This window comes from Castor canadensis, chromosome 8 (assembly GCF_047511655.1).
Source record: "Castor canadensis chromosome 8, mCasCan1.hap1v2, whole genome shotgun sequence".
NCBI lineage: Eukaryota > Metazoa > Chordata > Mammalia > Rodentia > Castoridae > Castor > Castor canadensis.
In genome coordinates, this window is record NC_133393.1 from 82,591,913 (window position 1) to 82,608,895 (window position 16,983).

A 16,983-nucleotide genomic window follows, 5' to 3' on the forward strand; every position below is an offset into this window, starting at 1 on the left:
TATTTTGAACTGCACTTTATAATAAATTCCAAAACCAGTTTTAACATGTAAAGCCACAAACTAGAAATCAATATTAATGGATATACAGTGTCTAGGTAGACATGTCAGAGGAAAATACTTAAAGATTTCCATACACTAACTTTAAACAAAATACTAGATGAAATATTTCTTAACAGAAGGCACGTGAAGGGTTAATACCTTTACACAGAGTCCAGAGCACCTGTAAGATAACACCACAGATCTCAGCAGCGACAGAGAGAGAACGTGAGTGCACATTTACAAAAAGAAGATGTAGTGGGCAATAAGCATGGAACCTCAACAGTAAGTAAATCATTGCACATTAAAATGAGGTGCAATTTTTCATCTCTCAAAGAAGGTTTCATGTTTGTGAAGATGGAGTACAGAAACAACTATTCTTATACTATGCTAGAATTTTATTTTGCTCTAGCTTTCCTAGAGAGGAGTTTGACAACATGTATCAAGAATCTTGGATATTTGTATGTGTGCTTTAATCCACTAATTGAGCTCTTAGAAACTTTTAATGAAGAAATATTTCAAAGCTGGGTATGGTGGCGCGTGCCTGCAATCCCAGCATACTAGGAAGGCTGAGTCAGAAGGATCTGAAGTTTGAGGGCAACCTGGGCAGCACTTTGAAACTCACTCAAAAAAAGAAAGAAAGAAAAAAAAGATTCAAAATGTTAAGTAAAGACAGATGTTTATCACAATATTTTTTGCTGATGCCTCCTCCCTCCCCACCTCCCTATCACATTTGTGCACACACTCACTTACATACACACTTATGAGTTTATATCTCAGCCAAAACATAAGTGTCCTACTTCAAACCCCATAGAATGGAATATTGTGCAGCCTTTAAAAAGTGTGATCTTGAAAATATTTTATGACATGTGAAAATGCTTATGGTTTATGATAAACTTAAGGGGAGGATAAAATACATAAAATGGCTTTAAATATACAAATAAGACATGGTTCTGAAAGAATTAAGCTGTCATTTAAATAGTAGGTGAATTTTCCTATTTTCTTCATAGTAAAGAGTCTTTCAGCTGTAGGTGATGAAAATCAATCTCTAATTGGTTTAAGCAGCAAAATGTGGGAGGGTGGGACTTCCTGTTTCCCGAAACTCTAAATTCTCTTTTTTTTTCTTTTATTATTTATATGTGCATACAAGGCTTGGTTCATTTCTCCCCCTAGCCCCCACCCCCTCCCTTACCACCCACTCCACCCCCTCCCTCTCCCCCGCCCAATACCCAGCAGAAACTATTTTGCCCTTGTTTCTAATTTTGTTGTAGAGAGAGTATAAGCAATAATAGGAAGGAACAAGGGTTTTTGCTGGTTGAGATAAGGATAGTTATACAGGGCATTGACTCACATTGATTTCCTGTGTGTGGGTATTACCTTCTAGGTTAATTCTTTTTGATCTAACCTTTTCTCTAGTACCTGTTCCCCTTTTCCTATTGGCCTCAGTTGCTTTTAAGGTATCTGCTTTAGTTTCTCTGCGTTAAGGGCAACAAATGCTATCTAGTTTTTAGGTGTCTTACCTATCCTCATCCCTCCCTTGTGTGCTCTCGCTTTTATCATGTGCTCATAGTCCAATCCCCTTGTTGTGTTTGCCCTTGATCTAATGTCCACATATGAGGGAGAACATACGATTTTTGGTCTTTTGGGCCAGGCTAACCTCACTCAGAATGATGTTCTCCAATTCCATCCATTTACCAGCGAATGATAACATTTCATTCTTCTTCATGGCTGCCTAAAATTCCATTGGGTATAGATACCACATTTTCTTGATCCATTCGTCAGTGGTGGGGCATCTTGGCTGTTTCCATAACTTGGCTATTGTGAATAGTGCTGCAATAAACATGGGTGTGCAGGTGTCTCTGGAGTGACCTGTGTCACAGTCTTTTGGGTATATCCCCAAGAGTGGTATTGCTGGATCAAATGGTAGATCGATGTCTAACTCTTGAGGTTGATTTTAGTTGAACCTGCACTGCAGCCTAAATAACACCAAGGGGGCAGCCCACTCACACTCTGGGGATGAAAGTAGCAGAGAGGTTTGCTCCCCACAAAGCAGGGTCTGGGCTCCAGGCCAGCAAAAGCAACCAGTGTCCACTACAGGTGCTTTCAGGTTTTCTGCGGTGAGCACGTGCACAGTTATAATCAGAAACGTATTAAAGCTAACATCAGAAAAGACGAAACACTTGAAAGAGAACAAACCTGCTCCTATGAAGAAACAGTGAACATATCCAATGCCCTGAAAGGCATGGAAACATCCCAGGTGTGCCAAACTCTGGAATGATTAAAATTCACTTCATTAGCCACATGAGAAGTGCCATGGCGAGGTCAGGGTTACTCTAGACTAGTCTTTTGGGATCCACTTCTTTTACTTCCTGGTTGCTTAGTCCTGACTAACTTGTTCACTTTCTTTTTATCTTCTGTTTCTTCTATATATAATACTGCCCACCTCACAGGCTTAAGAAGATTCAACAAAAATACGTGTGCAGAGATGAACAGAAAGTTCATCAAGTTTAAGGAATGCTATTATAATTATTTAATAATTATAAAAATAATTATGGAAGTTTTTAGAAATACATAATATTTAAATGGCCAGTGTGCGTTGTACTGAGGAAAAGTCAATACATCTTTTTCCAGTTTTCCTCAGCCTTGGCTAATTTTTATATATACACACAAACACACACACGTGCACACACACACCCTACTCATTTCACAAGACATAACTGTGAAGAAAAGGAGATAATAAGCAAGATTGCAGGGAAAGTATGTCCTCTCTGCAAACAGATTGCTCAGAAAGTAAGAAAAACATCTTTTTAACACTTTGGTCACTATAATCTTAGCTAATATTTATATATAGTGCTTCTCATGTGTCTGTACTTACTGTTCTCAGTATTTTTGTTCGTTTTGTGTTTCTCAGGGTATTTTTAATTTTTAAAAATTATTTTTAGAATTTATTAGGATGTATTGATTATATGGGGCAGGGGTGGGATTCGTAGTGACAATTCCGATTAGACTTACACTGTACATTAGTTACATTGCACCCATTTTCTCTCCCCCTCAGCCCCCTCCTCACCCCACTTAAAGCAATTACAAGAGGTTTTTTAGTTCTGTTTCATATAAGTATATGAAGTCCATCAACCATACACTGTCACCTAATCTCCTTCACCCTCCCCTTCCCACCAACACCCCCCAGCCCCGCACACACTGCACCTGTTTTACAATCCTGACCTTCGATATTAATATCTAAGTTAACATTCAAAAGGGTCTTCTAAGTATTTTTAACCTGTAGTAACTCACTGCGTCTTCCACAATTCTGTAAGTGAGGTCCTGTGTTAGGCCCATTGCAAAGATGAAGAAATTGAAGCCCCAGAAGTAGTTTGTGTGAGATTCTTCAGCTAGGATTAGAGCTGGAGTTCACATGTGGGAGTCTGTAATCATCCTCTGAAGGTGAAACATGGCTTCTCGCCATTACTGTCAGCACCGTGACCGGATTTGCTTGATCCTGAAGTTCCCATTCTCTGTCACTTTTCTCTTGTGGCAGTCATCACGAGTAGTCAGACACATTGAGTACATCCAAGAAAGTTGATCTAAAGATGCCTCTTCTACAATGTCTAATGCTATGTTTCAAGTAAGGAAAGATTCATGGGGCCTTTACGGTGGGCAGTATTCAAAAACCATAGAGAACCTGCTCCCTGAGAAAGTAAAATCCTACTATGTGCAAACTGTGCTTCAGATGCCCCCAGTGATACTGGGGACTGCAGGCAAAAATGCGGTGGATCAATGAAACAAATCTGGTAGAAATGCAGGTACGAGTGTCTGCCAGTTTAAAGAGCTGAGGGCAAAAAGCAGGGAAGCATGTATCCACAGAGACCTATTGCTGGTTCTAACAGTTAGCAAGCACAGGACATCTCCAGCCAGCTCTACAAGATCCATTTAGACTCTCCCCTGTTACCACGATTAAGACAATAGCCAGTACCTGCTCACATCTGAAACAGTGACAGGGTCTCTGTTGGAAGAAATCATCCCCTTGATGGAATATAACTGAGCAAAAACCCCACTAATTTCTAACCTAAGGCATTCAGTATTGGAGAAGGATGTTTTCATTGATTCCAGGATGACAGATACTTTTTTCTTTCTGTCATAACATGCTACTAGTTATTCCAATTTTATGCCATCTGAAGATACACCCCTTTTTAATATACTTTTTTAGAGCAATTTTAGGTTTACAGAAAACTGCATAGAAAATACAGAGTTCTTATATTCCCTTGTCCCTCCTGCATACAGTTGGACAATTTTACATTGTCAACCTCTTACACTAGTGGGCACTCTCTTTTGACTTCCATCATTCCTTTCCCTTTCTCATGTCCTATTGTGACACTTAAATGGCATCCAGCTCTCTTGTGGCACTTACATAAGAGTCATACCACTTTACACGTGACCCTTGTTTATCTAAGTGTGGGGTCCGTTTTTTAGCAGTAAAGATCAGATTTTTGGGGAGTCTCATGCTGCTGTGTTTATTGTGCTTTCAGATCCTCTTGATCATCGCTTCTGTTATCGGGATCATTGTTTACAGGCTGTCAGTGTTCATTGTTTTTTCTGCAAAACTTCCTTCAAGCACCAATGGGACAGACCCAATACAGAAGTATCTGACGCCTCAGATGGCCACGTCCGTCACCGCCTCCATCATCAGCTTTATCATTATCATGATTCTGAACACCGTGTATGAGAGAGTGGCAATCATGATCACCGACTTCGGTAAGGTCCCACCCTAGCTGAGGCAATTTCTGAAACATTTGTAGGACCTGATAAAACTATACACTGTACTTTTTTGACACTAAAATTCCTGTAGTTTATCGTTTTGTAGAAATTTTTTGTTTGCATATATTTTCTCCAACCTGTAGAGGAAAGAAATTATCTACAGCTTTGTATTCATAAACAGGACAAAGCAAAGACAGTCATTATAATGTCCAAGCTGTGTGTAAACAGGATCAGTGCTGAATAATATTTTCAATTACATTAGCTGATGTGCTCCATCGCTGAAAGTAAATAGTCTCTTTATTGCAAATAAGTAGAATAGAGTCATGGTTCCAGTGGCAAATGCTCTCCTCTGTTGCAGAGAGGACGGGCAACTGCACAGCTATCTGTCTTCCCCATGCTTTTCATATTAATATAATTCTCATCAGTGCAGGCCTTTGTCATGAGTGTTTCTTCTCTCTGGCATGGGTCCCAGGCAGCTGCTCAATGGCCAGAGCTCAGGGCTTCCTGCAGCCCGCAACACATCTGGGTCATCCTCTGAATGGACTGCTCAGTGATCATCTAAAATTGATCAGCCTGATTCAGATTCCAAACTAGGAGGATGACCTGTCTTATGTTCCTCAAGTACCTCTAGCGAACTGTCCTTCCTTTGTTTGGTTGTTTTCTACAGCAGACCTACCTTACTGAAATTCAGGAAGACAAATGAATACCATTTAGCAGGCAGTACAAAAATAATTTTCTGTCTGTTTAGACCTAAGACACTTCTCACTCATTTGATAACACAGTATTTGTAAATTTTAAGGAGCAGTTGAAAAAATATATATGTATCGAGTATGTGTATTTACATATTTACCATCATATATACATATATATACTCACATATATTTTTTAGCCACATGGGATATTGTAGTCACGTGGGAAGAGAATGCTTATAACAACATGTAAACTTGGAATTAGTACAGTGGCTATATTAAGGAATTGAAAACAGCTTAAATGGAAACAGTGCGAATTATATTTTTTTCAACATGTTAACTCATGTGATGATGTATTTGATTAGGCTCTTAGAACTGTGGGCAGTTTTAAAATCTTACTTCTCTTTGTTTTAACTACAGAACTCCCAAGGACCCAGACTGATTATGAGAACAGCCTCACCATGAAGATGTTCTTGTTCCAGTTTGTCAACTACTACTCCTCCTGTTTCTACATCGCATTCTTTAAGGGCAAATTTGTAGGCTATCCCGGAGAGCCAGTGTATTGGCTGGGAAAGTACAGAAATGAAGAGGTGTGAAAATAGAATTGCATTATTCTCTTGATAGTTTCAGCTGCTTCATGTTTTTCTCTCAGTTGCCTAATGAATAGTGTCTTCATTTTTTAAGGCTAGACAGAATAAATACCAGAAAAATAAATGTAATGACTTATTCCAAGTTATACCCATCTAAATGAGATTTTCTTTTTTAACATTCTAGTGTGACCCAGGTGGCTGTCTCCTTGAACTGACAACCCAGCTGATAATAATCATGGGAGGAAAAGCAATCTGGAATAACATACAAGAAGTGTTACTTCCGTGAGTATCAAATGATGCAATCCTGGCTGTCAGGACAAGGGACAGGCTAGCCCACCCATTGTGACCTACACAGCCACATAGCTGCATGTCCACCTCTAGAATGGATTAGAATCTATTTTATTAAAGCTCTCTAGACAAGAGAGTCCAACTAACAGTTTAAATATGCCCAGTGTTCAATAATTATATGAAACCTTTATATTTAATGGAAATTCCCACCTACTATATAGCTTATGCCTCTTAAATTGTCATTGGTGACTAACTAATTACAAGACTTTGTGAGAGTGCCCTTGTTAGAGCTGTGAATTAAGTCTTTCCACAGGTTCTCACAGCATCTTCCACCCTTCCCTTTATATTATGCATTTGGAAGTCATTAGTAGTGATTTGTTGAATTGTCAGTATGTGCCAGTGACTGTATTAAGAGATATACATGGTTTAATCTTCTAAATCACTCTGTCTTTTATTTCATATTTGCAAGTAAAGATCTGTGACTTAAACAGGTTAGATGATTCACCCAAGGTCACACAGGCAGTAAGAGAACACTATGGGATTCAACACCCATGATTCAAAACTCATGTGCTTTCAAAAGTAGAAATTTTCTTGTGATCCCTAAGGCACAGACATACATAGCATTCTAAGACATAATTGTCTAAACAACACCCCAAATGTTTTAACTTTTATTGTTGTTTCCCTAAAACATGAGAGCAATAGAATACAGTTGTATTTCAGGCATTAGTGAAAGACCCATTATCCTTTTAAATTTTCACCTAAGCCACATCTTGTATCAAAGTGGAAAGTCAGGGCCATCTACAATTTCCACAAATTTCAGGAAGTCTATTTTATTAGTTTTCCATTGCTGCTGTAACAAATAACCACAAAATTAATGAGTTAAAACAAGATAAATTTAGCATTTTAAGGCCCTGGAAGTCAGAGGTCTGACTCAGGCAGTCTCACTGGGCTCAAATCAAGGTGTTGGCAGGGCAGTATTCCTTTGTGGCATCTTCAGGGTGAATCTTTGACTTTTCTAGCTTCTACAGGCCACCCACAACCCTTGGCTTGTAACATCTTCTCTCCATCTCAGTGCCAGCAGTGTTTCATGTCTCTGAGTCTACATATCTCTCCCTCTCTCTTCTCTGCTTCCTTCCTTCTCCCCTCCCCTTCTTCCTCTCATTCCTTTCCCTCCTTCCCACCTGGATCAACTATCTTAAAGTCAGTTGATTAGCAACCTTAATTCCCCTTTGCCATGTAACCTAACACATTTCATATGTTCTAGAGATTAGGAGGGGAACATCTTTGAGGGACCATTGTTCTGCCTGTGTACTTATTTTGTCAATGTAATTTCTAACTCTTGAGTTTTGGCTTTCATGAAACTTTAGCTTTTGTTTTACCCCTTCACCCCAATATCTGTACCCTTCCCTATTCCTTGCCTATGCAGAGTGGCCCCTCTCCTTAATGTTCTCCAAAATGACTCAAGCAAGCTTGCTTTACTGATACTCAGGGCCTAGAAGCAGAAACTCACAACCTACATTTTGAAATAAAATTCCTCTCTCTTAAGAAACTCCTTTATTCCACTATGCAACTGGGATGGCTTTGTTCAAAAACTCATCATCCTTTGTAGGTGACACCTCCTGCCATTCTGCCCTGTCTTTCTCCATCACATACAACTTCCCTCTCTTTCTTTCTCGAGACTCTTTCCCCAAACCTTTCTTCTTTCTCTCTTACATTGCCAGACTTCTGTTCTTTCTTCTTGTGGAGTGTTAGCTGACTGGATTTCAGTACTTCCTTCCAGGATTCATCCTCCAATCAAGGTTCTTCTTTGTTTACAAAGATACCCTTCTTCCCTAGCCTCCAGGAAAGGATTTTTGCTTTAGCTATGAAATTAATTTTTATAATCCTATTGTGCAGAAAACAACCCTTACTTTCATCAAGTTCATATTCAGATTTTTCCAGATGAGTAAAAATAGGTTATGCACAAATAATGGTAGATTTGTTTATACATGAAAAAAAATATATAAAACAGAAAAGTCAATTCATTCTTAGATTACTAAACAAGTGTTTTCTGAACCAAGTCGATTAATTATGTGACACTGAGTTTTGATCACTAATTGGTTTGCAGTGAGCTATTTTCTGTTTTAAAAAATTAAAAAAGAGGGCATAAAAGGTAAAGTATTGTTTCCATGACCTGTTCATATTTTTGCTTCAAGTAAGCCTGTTGTAAAAAACTACAGCAACCTGAATTTGGCCTTTAGATATTTCTACTCCTGGTCTAAAATATTTATGAAGTATGTTCTAAGTTATTTTCTTTAGTTTGAAAACTGGGATTGCTAGGCATGAGCCAAATAAGAGTGACTTGGCTGTTGCTTCTTTATGTAGAGGCCAGCTTCCAATTTCTATTTCACACAAAGTCCTATGCAATGATGTATCAGTTATCCTTGCTACCCAAAACTACACATATCCCAAAAATAAATAGAAAGGCCTTATAAGTCAATAGTTATTTTTATATCAAGTTAATATGTCAGAAGGAATATATGTGAAATGTACTTGACCAGAACCCTACCTTCTCCATCTTCTGCCCACCTTTGCATCCACCACCACCTCCCCACCCCAACCAGGACTCTTAGAACAAAGGAAGTGGCATGTCTAGGGTGTTTCCCATATCTGGACTAGGCTCTGGCATAGGACAGGCACTAAGCATGAACCATGCAGTGAATGAGTTCCTTAATGTGCCTAAATACAAAGCATCAGTAAATAACAGAGTGGTTTGTGGGACCCAGAGAACAAGCTCAGAGTCCTTTGGTTAGTATTTTGATATTTGAGGCATTCCTGGGAATTTGTTTTATTCTATACTTGACAGGCTGTTATGTTAAGAAAAATCGCTCTGGAAAAGTTCATATAATGTGTTAAGGAAAATAATTAAACACCCAAAAGGACTATAGTTTTTTTCCTTTACATATTTTCTGTATTTTCCATAGTGAGTATGCACTTACATAGTAAGAGAAGTGAACAGTCTTAGGGGAAAGTACCCCCTCCAAAATATGATCTGGGGCTGGAGAAGTGGCTCAAGTGCTAGAGCACCTGCCTAGCAAGCGTGAGGCCCTGAGTTCAAACCCCAGTCCTGCCAAAAAAAAAGCAAAATATGATCTGGATGGATGATGAGTCAGCAAAGGACACTCAGAGTCACTGTCCAAAAACAATAAACATGGTCATGAAATATATTCAATGAGTGAGGAATGCTTGTATTTCAAAATTAGTAAGTGGGAGTGCTAAAGAATGTTCTAAACACAAACAGTAACTAGCTCTAGTATGATAAAGGCCAAGAGAAAAAAGAGGTGTAAAATATATCACACCGTACATAATAAGTACTTAGAAAGGGCAACTTATTATAATGTGTTTCATTAAAATGCATGGTAAATTTGTAGGGAAATTGTTTTGTAACCTCTGCTTTTAGCCTTAGCCAGGGACAAAAAGTATCTGGTGTGTTTTTTTTAAGTTTTGTAGGTGATTCTTATGTGTGCTCAAGATGAAGATCCTGTCCCAGAATTATAGCCCTGTACAAAACCCAAAAGACTCAGGGCAACAATGAGTTAATTTCTACTATAAATAAGTGGTTAAACTCTAGAAAACTGAAAGAGGCTCAGAGTCTTAAGCTCATAAAAGAAAGCTAGTCAAAAAAAAAAAAGCTAGTTAGAAGGACTTGTAATACAATCTGAGGAGACAGAATACAGGAGAAGGAAGCACCAGATGCATTAAGTAATGCATCAGGACAGATGTTTCACCCAAGATTCAAATTATGATAGACTTTGGGGCCAGACAGAAAAATACCGCTTTTCTAGAGCATGGACAGGATTCAGAGGAGGTTCAAACTGGAAGGTGGGAGTCAGAACAAAAAATAAGCCAATAGAAACAGAACCAAATAATCTCAAGGTCCCTGGTGCCACCTGTGTTACAAAGCCCCTGGAATGCCACAAAACTACAGATTCTGAGGCCTTCCTCAGCTATGAGTTAAGGTACAGAATGCTGCACTATTAACAAGCATTCTATACCTTCCTTGTAAGTAATGAAGTATGAGCCAGTGTCCAGGTGGCCTGATATCCCCCACCAAAATTTTAAGTAATATAGGCCCTATTTTGAGTTAGCCTCAGCCAGAGTAGCCTGTGTTGGTTAGCAGAAAATCCATTACAGGGGTAGGATGTGTTAGGCAAGGCTAGATGCCTTGCCTGTTTTGAATCCATTTAATCCTGACAGCAGCTCTGGGCAATGTGTTTTATCACCTATTTTCTTTTCACTTCACCAAAGAGTAAACATTGGAGTATGGATTCCGATTCAGGCATGTTGGAGTCCAAATCCCCTTCATACTGGAAAAGACCCAGCCTCCTGCCATCTCCCTGATGCCATCGAAGAGAAAGAAATAGGGGAAAATTGGGAAGTCAGGGCATGTTCTTTGGAGGAACACATTCCCAGAGGAAGGCCTGCATAACGGTCAAGAATGTTAGGACTGAGATGAGCAGCAGTGGGAAGCCCAGCGCAGCTGAGCCATCCTAAGCCCTTTTGCTGGCTGGCTGTGCCTGTGAGCAGTGTGTGCACACAAGAAAGGGGATGATGGTTTGTGTGGTTTTCTTGCATCAGTTGTCTTCATAGTCCCACAATGCTTCTCCTATTGTCAGAGATTGAAACTCACATAAACATGTTGTCTAACAGCCAAAGCTTAGCCAGATGTTATATGTGTACTTTAAGTTACTTGTTTTTGTGCCTCTTCTGATAAACACCACAAGTAAGCCACAGCCAGCTGTTGCTTAAGGAGACAACGGTCTTTACACTACAGGTGCACACCTCATTTTACTACAAACTCAGATTTCTTTGCAGAGCAAATTGCCATAAAAATGGGGAAGCATTTATCTGGCCACAAAAAGCATGACATTTCAAGAAGAGAAAACAGACAGCTGTATGATAGCAATATCCAGTTGTGGGCAGAGCTATCTGCCCTGTGGCTTCAATGATATGTTTCACTTCTATGGTCTTGAAATTGTTCAGCTTAATATAGAGGGTGAGAACTATTTTATCTAATGTCAAATTATGTCATTTTTCTGTGTAGTACCCTCCTATGGCTCCTTACTCCCCTCAGAGTTAAAAACACCCAGATCCTTGCAGTGATCCCTTAGATCCCTCCCTCCAAACCACTAGACGTATTGCCCACTAGCCTTGGACCGCACAGGCCTCCATGCTGTCTGTTAACAGTAGATGGTCTGCTCCTGTTTCTGGGTCCCCGTTGTCACTGTTCCCTCTGCCTGGGATCTCTCACCTCTGCTGCTCAGTCCTTTGCCTCCTTCATCTCCTCCAGATGATTTGTGTATAGGTCCCCCTACACACAAACAGCACTCACCCTGTTTTTATTTTTCTCCACAGCACTTATCACAAGCTCACATACTGTGGTCTTCATTTTTATTTTCACTCATGATTTTCATACTGGAAAAGACCATTTTGAATGATAGAGAGGAAATTTAAAAAAAAAACTAGAGTTAATCAAATGAAGGAAAATATCTTCTAAACATTAAAACTGCCCACATGAGAAAAGTAGGAGAAAAAATGGTGATAACTTGCCACGTTGATAAATCTAGATAGGTAGTCCTACTTTTCAAAATATTTGGGAGTAGGGAAGAAGAAATACAAAGAAATTTAAGGGGCAAGAAGGAAGTTAATTTCTTGGGAAGATAGCATGTTCAGATTTGGGATAGCAGGAAATGGTTTTATGACATTGGTCTGATAATATTCATCCTAACTTATAATTTGATCTTTCTGGCAGCTGGATCATGAATCTAATTGGACGGTACCAAAGAGTTTCGGGATCCGAGAATACAACCCCACGATGGGAACAGGATTACCATTTGCAACCTATGGGCAAACTGGGATTGTTTTATGAGTATCTTGAGATGAGTAAGTTGTTACTGATATTATAAGTGATATAAAATATGTTAGAGCATGTTTTTGAGCCCAAAAGCAGCTGTTACTGAGCCAAATAATTATTTAGCTAGCATATTGACATGAAGAGGAGTACATTTTTCTCCACTAGATAAAATTATACAGTGAGGCTTTCAAATAAGGTGGCCGTGTGTGTGTCTTTGTCGATATTTATGTTATTTGAAACTAAAGATTTATTAACATACAATGAAATGGAATATTCATTGATGTACTCCCTCACCATTAATTCTCAAAGTATCTGACCATGTTGTCTGAGAATGACCTCACCATGAGACATGCATGATTCAGGTTGGGCTGGAGTCCACACAGGCACAGCTGTTGGCTCATATACTTCTGAACCAAGTCATTTAAGAAAACCTGGAAGAGCATGCTGCTTGTGTCAGAAAGGGTCCCACAGCCTCCCTTTCACACCTAGCTTTTGCCTTGGATACACACATGTTTCTTCTGACCAAGATTTCTACCTGGTTCCTTGAGCAGCCTCAGAACCATTCCTGTCTGGAATTAAGATTTAGCACAGATCTTCTCCTTCCTGAATGTCTTGTCCACATGTGTATTATTTGCTTGTGCTCCTTTTCTCCTGTTACACTTGCTTTCAAGTTCTCAGTTGTCATTAAATGAATACATCTCAAAATGGATTCCCATAGGAAACACCATCTTCTCTATTATGCATGACACACTTATATCTAAGAGATGGCTAACAATTTATGTGTCTTGTATGGTGCATTTCAGCTAACTGTTGCATTCAATTAGTTTTTTTTAAGCTTAGGAGAGTAAAAAAACAGGCACAAAATTTGTTTGACAGGCCTTGTATTTATGCACAGGGGTTTGTGCGTTTGCGCGTTTGCAAGGATATCCCTTCGTGGTTCCTATTTATAAGTCTGCAGATAGAGAGTGGGTTTTTATTAAATCATATTCTGTGTATAAAATAATTGCTTTCAAAAGCATGCATTATACATGGAAACACATCTGCTTCCTTCTGTGAGTAAAAGGTTCATTTTGTGGTTTCTTTAGTCACAATACTTTGTAGCAACCTGGGGTCTAATTTGAATTTCATTTTTGCTTTTCTTATGTTTTGTGATTGGGTTTTATTAAAGGTGTAGCTGCAGTACACACTGTAGAAGCTGTACTTATTTATTCTGTTTATTTTCAAAAGGACTGTTAAGACAATTACCTGTTATTTCAAAATGAATCATAATTGTAAATATTTCTTAGTGGAGCCATAATAATGTTAATAATAACATCTTGGCACAGAATATAATTTGTTATTTTAGCCTCCCAAAAAGAAAAAAAAAAGCTCCCCAGAACAAAAGAGTTTTCTGTTCTCGTTTAGTCAAATGACGAATGATGATGATGAGAGAAGCTGGTAAAACTTTGAGTTTCATGAGCTTAGTAAAATGGTTGTGAGCTAAAAAATTTGGCCTCATCTTACCCTACAAGAAAAGATAGAATAAAAGCTGTTACAGGCAGATTTGGAGGTTTGTTAAATTGTTTTCCAGTTATCCAAATAATACCTAATGACTTAGAACACTTAATCAGTTTCTGAGAGTAGGCAGTCTGCTCATGTGTTTTCAAGAGTAGAGAGAAATCTATGTTATACTTTGTCCTTTTAGGCTGTGGAGGATAGAATTTCAAGTGCCTTTTGAATTATTTTTGTTCCTCTAAAAATAAATATTGAGTGCCTTTGGAAATGGTCTCACCCCACACCTTCCCCTTCACCTCATTCTCCCCCTACTCTAATGATACCAACTGTATTTGTCTAATTATGCTGCTGCTTAAGCGAAACATCTTCCCCCAGACAACCCCGGAGCCCGCCAGCCTTGCTTGGGCCTTGCACCAGCCACCAGCCTTTTTCCCTTTTCTGACCAGATCCTGTTGAAAATCAGCACAGCGCCTCAACTTCCCATGCTGTTTTGCTGCTTCTTTGATCTAGGCCTTCACCACACTTTCTACCATAATCATATGCATGCTTCTCTCCCTGCTGGAGCTAGCCTGATGGAAGCAGCTACAAATGCTCTGCATCTTTCAGTTCTCATCTGGATCACCAGTGCCTGGAAGCCAGTACTCAATATCTTTAAGAGACTTTGGAGAATCTATACAACTGCTAGTTGATCTTACATTTACATTGCCCAACCTAATCCTTACTGAGTGCTGTGAGATTTGGGGTGTTAACCAAAGTTGCTGCCCAGAATGTTGGGTCCTGACACTGAGAACTTATGACACAGAGCATAAGAGAAATATAGTCTACCAGTACTAAAATCTGGAAGCTATAGTTACCATGTTGTACTTAGGGTAATGCACAGCACTGACACAGGACTCTTGGGAACTTGGTGACACCTTCCCAGTAGACAGGTGCCACACATGAAGTACACTAAAGTGATAAAGTAAGCCCCCCCATTTGTCCCTGATATTGCCTCTTCCACCCTTGCCTTGTTAACTTGATCTGTCTCCAAGTTAGTTTTTCAAAATCATTAAAACAGTGACATTTTATATATTATATTCTCCACATGAATCACTGTGGTGAACATCAATATCTTGCACCCACAGCCCTTCTTCTCCCCCTCCTTATGCCTTATTCACCAGAGCCTCTCCTATACTTTCCAGGATTGCCTTCCTGTAGTCTCTCCTCTCTGCTCTGGTCCTGCCTACCACCTACACTGAACTCTCCTAGCCTTCAAAGGAAGAACTTTCCAAAATGGCAACTGAGAAGGATTCGCAGGCCTTCTATTTATTCATTCATTCATTCGATAAATATTTATTGACCACTTCTTTGTGCTAAACACTGTATCGTTTGCTGGAGATGCCAAGATAAACCTGGTCTCTGCCCTCATGGAGTTCAGCCCTCAGTGGATTACTTGTGCCAATCAGACTTCCTCTAGTAGGTGGTATTTGAACTAGAGTTTGATGGGTGAGTAGAACTTAGTAATGGTGAAGGGAATGGGCATTTCATACAGAGAGGTGAACACATTTTAAAGTAAAAGGTGCAGAAGAGTGCAGCCACTTCAAAGAATGTCAAGTAGACAAAATATGGCTGGAACAAAGGACGTGTATGTGTGAATATCAGATAAGCAAGGATTATATCATGATGGTCCCTATGTGCATTGACAGAGATGCTGGGCTTTACTCTTAAATAGGGATCTGTTGGAATGTTGGTAAACTAGAGAATTGCATAGTGTTTATGTTGAAGAAGATCAGATTACTCTGGCAGCAGAGTGAAAGATACTTTGGATGGGATCCATATTTAGTGGGAGGAAGATAATTTAGAAGACTGCTGCAGATAAGCCAGAAAAGAGATAAGAGCCTAAATAGAAGCTGTGGGCATAGGAATAGATAGGTTTGATAAGTGTTAAACAGGTGGCTCTCATATGACAGACGAAGAATAGAATTGTTAATACACTTTCCAGAAGACTGAGTATGCAGAGTAGAAATAGGGAGAGGAAGTGGTGTGGAGGATCTGATTCAATGTTTGGATGTCTTGAGTGTAAGGTCTCTGTAGGATATCAGAAAGGCAGTGATTTAGAAATTTGCATGCACCAGGCAGGAGGTCAGAGGAGCTACTGGCAAGGCCATGTGAGTGGATTAGGCATGCCTAGCCAGAGTTTTAAGAGACTGGGGAAAGGGACATTTAAAGGGAGAAAATGGGTACACAAAGAGAAAGGAGAGGAGAAAAGTCAGTGGAGCAAGTCCAGCAGCATTTGTCAACACAGAGAAGGCCTGGAAGGTAGTAACATTGCTCAAGTGAGATTGCAGTGCGACAAAAAGGAACATAGTGAAAAATACAGAGGGGAAAAGCTAAAACCCCTACTTAATTGGTAGAACTGTAGGGAAAAGTACTATAACTAGGTGATGGATGGCTTGGGGACATTTTTGTTTTTAACATATAAATTGAGTTTAAAATTTTTTAAGTGAAACAAAAATCCAGTGGAGCAGGGTAACTGTTCCTTGGAAAGGGTAATATTTGACCGTGTCAAAGCTGGTTAGTGATGAAATAAATGGGAGCAAAAATGTGGATCACCAGCAAAAGTAGCAAGAGTAGGTACAACACTGTGGTGAGCCCCCACAGGACAGAGGGCATCAGGAGGGAAATGAGTGGTGGAGAAATGATCTAGGAGACATTGCCTTGGCGAGACCTGACTGTAAAGTGAAAAGAAAATATTAGCAATCAGCGTCATGGAACAGTTTCAGGCAAGGGTTTTTTGCCTTGCTGAAATAACCAGGGTTAGTGTTGTTTGTTTCAAAAGATGCTTATAATGTTCTTCTTACTTGAATATCAGAACAGATTACACCACATTATCTTTTTCTGGTGTTTTAATATAAAATTTTTAACCTATCTGGAATTTATTCTTTGGTCAAAAGTGATGTTGGCTTCATCCCAATTATTTTACTCATTTACCTAGTTATCCCAATACTTGAACCCACTTGTTTTAGTCTACTAAAATCCCATGAATATTTGTATGTCTTCTTAAAAACCATTCTGCCTGCCTAGCAAGCATGAGGCCCTGAGTTCAAACCTCAGTGCCCCCCCAAAAAAAAACTCTGCCTCACTTATACTATCTATTCATACACTGTTTCAGTTACTGTCACATACTAGGACATACATACTAATGTCTCCGAGAGTTGGTCTCCTTTTATTAGGCTTTTTCAGAATGTCTTGTGTGATTGTC

The 16,983-nt window shown here is 39.3% G+C and overlaps 1 protein-coding gene across 2 annotated transcripts in view; it reads left to right on the forward strand.

The window, feature by feature from the left end:
* Nucleotides 1-16,983, forward strand: part of Ano6 (anoctamin 6) — a 177,426-nt gene that overhangs the window by 148,218 nt on the left and 12,225 nt on the right. For both annotated transcript variants that reach the window (XM_074083210.1, XM_074083211.1), the window contains 4 exons: nt 4,560-4,785; nt 5,898-6,067; nt 6,252-6,349; nt 12,147-12,277. In XM_074083210.1, the coding sequence (XP_073939311.1) occupies nt 4,560-4,785; nt 5,898-6,067; nt 6,252-6,349; nt 12,147-12,277 (625 nt within the window). The remainder of the gene's footprint in view (nt 1-4,559; nt 4,786-5,897; nt 6,068-6,251; nt 6,350-12,146; nt 12,278-16,983) is intronic.